At 34.3% G+C, this 4,909-nt stretch overlaps 1 protein-coding gene across 1 annotated transcript; it reads right to left on the bottom strand.

The window, feature by feature from the left end:
- Positions 1 to 34: 34 nt before the first annotated feature.
- LOC102817422 (olfactory receptor 4K13-like) lies at positions 35 to 2,701 on the bottom strand. The gene is made up of 2 exons (XM_006831920.1): positions 1,775 to 2,701; positions 35 to 82 (listed from the first exon to the last, which is right to left on the bottom strand). Exons 1-2 carry the CDS (start codon positions 2,699 to 2,701, stop codon positions 35 to 37), a joined length of 975 nt encoding a protein of 324 aa, XP_006831983.1.
- Between the last annotated feature and the right edge of the window lie 2,208 nt (positions 2,702 to 4,909).

A 4,909-nucleotide genomic window follows, 5' to 3' on the forward strand; every position in this document is an offset into this window, starting at 1 on the left:
ATTTATTTATAATCCCACATAAATATGCTGTAACTTAAAAATAAACTGCAGTGTTAACCACCAGAAATACCTCCTTAATAAGATAAATAAAAGGCATTGACAAACACACAATTTAGGGAGAAAATATGCTTAGCTCTGTAACCATCATTTTACCGATGGCTCATGAGGTTCAGTTCATGTTTATGAGTACCTTATTGTACTGCTGACTCCATGTCTCTTTTATATTCATCCAAGTTCTCAGATGATAGTTATTCTTTACTTGATGGAGTGAAACAAAGTTTTATTTTATTGATTTTGATTTGCAATTACTTTTATAACTGGCTATGCAAATACTATGAGGTACTACAGAGCATCAAATAGATTTCAGACCTATTCTTCCTTGTCTAATTGTGCAACAACTTTATAATTGGAAGTAATCAGATTGACTAGATAATAGCCTCTTTTCCATTGAATCAGAGGCAGAATGAACCTAGAATGAATTTGCAACTGCCTTTACTTTCAAATTTATGGAAAATTGGATTTATCTCCTTTTGGAAAGGTTTATTTACTGGGGACTGTAGTGTAGCATTGTAGGTTAATGCGTTTCGACTGCAAGGTTGGTTTGAACTGCAAGGTTGGTGGTTCATGTTCACCATCCACTCTTCATAAACCCTGTACAGGAACACTATGAGTTGGATCCAACACGATGCAATTCACAACAACATCAATCATAGAAGAATTGATGCATTTGAATTATGGTGTTGGGGAAGAATTTTAAAGATCCCACCGACTGTCAGACAAATGTCTGTTGTTAGAAGCATATCTAGAACGCTCCTTAGACGATAGGATGTTGATACAAGGTCCAATCATACTTCCAACGTGTTATCAGGAGGGATCAGTCCCTGGAAAAGGACATCATGCTTGGTCAAGTGGAGGGTAAGTGAAAATGTGGAAGACCCTCAACAACATGGATTGGCACAGTTGCAGCAGCAATGACTCAATTGTAATATCAATTGTGAGGATGACACTGGACTAAGCAGTGTTTCATTTTGTTGCGCATGGGGTAGCTATGAGTTGGAGCAACTCAAAGGCACCTAACAACAACAATGTTCTCTGGGTATTACAGCTTGCACTCAACTGCTAAATTGAAGGTTGGCAGTTTGAACAGACTCATTGGCACCACAGAATAAATGCCTGAGAATCTGCTACTGTAAAATATCATAGACAAGAGAACCATACTGAACAGTTCCACTCTGTAACACAATACAACACCATGAGTAGGAATCACATGGCAGCAATGAGTTTGGTTTGGTTTTTGGTTGTAACCTCTAAAGAAGATTATAATAAAATATTTTATTAATGTTTTTAGAAGACAGAAAAATACCTTTAGTTACAAAAGCATAGATTATATAGTTATAGGATCTGATTCTGGGGTCAAGTACTTGTAATTTTTGTTGTAAGTTCATTAATGATTCTAAGTCTCAGGTTCCTTTTAATAATATGTAAACAATAATTGTGGCGATAAGAGAAAATGCATGGAAAATGCCTCATTTTTGGTAAGAATTTAATAACTGGTAGTTAGTTACAAGATAAGTAGATAATATTGTATTTGAGTAGTTTGTATTTGGGTGCAAATCCAAAGTGTTGTATTGCATATATACCTGTATAGGGAAGACTTATTATTTACCATGATACGACATATTTATGCACAAAAGCTGTGTTTATTGTGTTATAATAATGATAGGTCACTAAAGACAGGTCATCTTTAGTGACTATAGCCCAGTCAAAAAGTTGATCTGGAACTCACATGCTTTGTCATTATTTTTTTTATTGCTCTTTTCATATCTTTATTTCTGAATGTGTAGATTATTGGATTTAAAAGAGGTGTAAAAATTGTATAAAACACAGAGAGGACCTTGTCTACGGAAATACTGCTGAACGGCCACACATAGATAAAGATACAAGGTCCGAAGAAGAGTACCACCACTGTGATGTGGGCTGAAAGAGTGGACAAAGCCTTGGCAGACCCAGTGGATGAGCGCTTCTGGACATTAAACAGGATGATACTGTAGGAGATGAGCAGAAAGAAGAAACAGAGCACAGAGAGTACTCCACTCTCTGCAATGACTAGCAGCTCCAGGATGTAGGTGTCAGTGCAGGCAAGTTTGATGACCCGAGGCAGATCACAAAAAAAACTGTCTATGACATTAGGGCCACAGAATGGTAAAGTCACTGTGAAAATTATTTGGCTCATAGTGTGCACAAAACCAGTGGTCCAGGAGAGAAAGGCAAGCCCAATGCAAACACGTTGGCTCATGATCGATTTGTAATGGAGGGGTTTGCATATGGCAATGTATCTGTCAATTGCCATGGATACAAGCAACATCATCTCACTTCCACCTAAAAGATGAAGGAAAAATATCTGAGTCATGCAGCCGTCATAGGAGATGGTTTTATATTCACTAAGTAAATCACAAATCATCTTGGGAGTAGCAAAGGAAGCCAGGGACATATCAATAAAGGAGAGGTTGGCCAGTAGAAAGTACATGGGAGAGTGCAACTGAGGGTCCAGTTTCACTACAAAGATAATGGTGAGGTTTCCTAACACAATGGCTGTGTAGACAATAGAAAAAAACATGAAAAAGAAAATCTGCAAATCATGAGAATCAGTGAGTCCCAGCAAAATAAACTCGGACACTATGGAGTGGTTTTGTCTTTCCATTTGTTTGTCTGTTGACATATGTTACCTAAAATAAAGTCAAAATACATTAAAATTTGTGCGATAAAGTTGAGAGATAATAATACATATATAGTTAACTCTACTTCCTAAAATCTACTTAAAGGTGTAAAGCAAATAAAACTATTAAACAACATGAAATTCAAAATTTTTAAAAAATGAATAGACATACTTTATTAACAGAGATTATGAATATTTTCCACCAGAAGTCAAGATGTTTGAAGAAAATTGACATTGTTGATATGTATCTCATAGCTACACTAACCTTGTGAAAGGTATATAAGTATATCTCAGTATATATTAATCACAAAGTGTGGAAGGTCTGATCAACTTTTTACAATTTGGAGAAGAGATTTATGGACAAATAAAAGGTTCCTAATGTGAATTATGGGTAGGAACAGACTCGAGAGGCACTTAATAATAACAATGTGAATTGCATTTCTATGCTGCATAATACTAAGTAGCATATAAATGGAGAGGCTAAGCAGTTTTTTAATTGAGAAGCATTACCCAGAATTATCAAATTGAGTAGATGGATTATAGAGTATCGAAAATCTGGAAGTCAATCATAGCTACTACTGAAAGTCTCAGGCAAATGGCCAATTAAGAATGCCTCCTACCTTCATTGTCCCTAAAGTATAAAAAGAGTTCAAATATTTGTGGGCTCCATGGAGTATGACTTCATCTTTGGACGATATATATGTTATTCAGAGAGAATAATGAACAATAGATGGTTGCTGTTAAATGGCTTCTAATTTAAGTACCTTTGATTTCAAGTAGCTGAATGTTCAAGCAGATCTGCTAAACAAACTCTCTTTAGACATCAGATACTTTATAAGGCTATTATAAATGCAGAGCTCTGGTAAACAAAGGCAGACTTAACTGGAACACTTTCATGTAGTTCTAAATAGATAAACTTGATTCAGGTAGAATAATGCAAACCAACTTTTTTGAAATAATATATCAGGGAAGATAACCTATATATCCAAGAATATGTAAGAAAGCAATTTTTTAAGTGAGTGTTGGAAACAAAGAATGGAAAAAGATGAAGTAGTTCATATTTAACTGAAGATTTAAATAACGGAGAGGAATAGAAACAAGTGTTTTTTAAAAATACTTAACTTTTTAAAACATAAAACATCAAAAGATAAATACTTCCATACTTATTATTTCAATAAACAAATAATTATGTTCTTGTCTTTTTACTTCAGAATTTTAAAATAAAATACATGATACTGGTAGAGGTGATTACCTTTATTTTTTTAAAAAAAATTTTGTGTTTGTGTGAGTTTTGAGTGAATTAATGGTATTACATCATACATGTTGTCGTTGTAAAGTGCCATCGAGTCAATTCAGTCCCACAGCAACCCTGGAGTTGTGGTTGCTGTGGGACTAGCGGTCTTGTATCACTGGCCTTGAGGTTCTAACTGGCTTTGCTATCCAACACATTAACCCACAGTACCACACCAGGACTTCATATCATGTGTAGCATACTTCAAATAAAATTTTTATTATTCCTGGCTAATTGCTATTATAAAAATGCTACAATTAAAAGAGATGTACAAACCTAGTCTTGGCATGGTGTTGTAGAATAAGCACTCGACTTCTGACCACAAAGTCAGCGGGTTCAAATCCAACAGTTGCTATTCAAAACCTTATACAGGCTTATTTATAAGTCTGAATGGACTAGATAGCATTTAATAACAACATTTATCTGTAAAAGACTCTTTTTCAAGAATAGATTATTGTTGTTAAATGACATCAAGTAGGGTCAGAATCATAGCAACCCTATATAAGGTTTCCAAGGACTGGATGGTAAGTTTGAACCACTGACTTTGTAGTTCAAACAAGTTAGTAACTAATTCTAATATTCTCAAGAATGAATGGTATAAACTTAATCTTGGCATGTTTTAGTCCTTATTTTAATTATTATACTTAATTCTAGGAATGCCAGAGTGATTCAATATTAGGAGATCTATTTATGTAATTAACAACATTTAAGTATTAAAGAGATAATACAATGCCTTTAAAGTAAAAGCAGGATGAACATCTAAATAAATTAAGCAATGTACAGGGGACTTCAAAAAGTTTGTTGAAAAATGAAATAGAAAGATAATGAATTTTTTTCACAAAAATTTTTGAAGCCTACTGCACGTTAGGCTTATGAGTGTTAAACATGCTCATTATATTCTA

Source organism: Chrysochloris asiatica, unplaced genomic scaffold (assembly GCF_000296735.1).
Source record: "Chrysochloris asiatica unplaced genomic scaffold, ChrAsi1.0 scaffold00004, whole genome shotgun sequence".
Taxonomy (NCBI): domain Eukaryota; kingdom Metazoa; phylum Chordata; class Mammalia; order Afrosoricida; family Chrysochloridae; genus Chrysochloris; species Chrysochloris asiatica.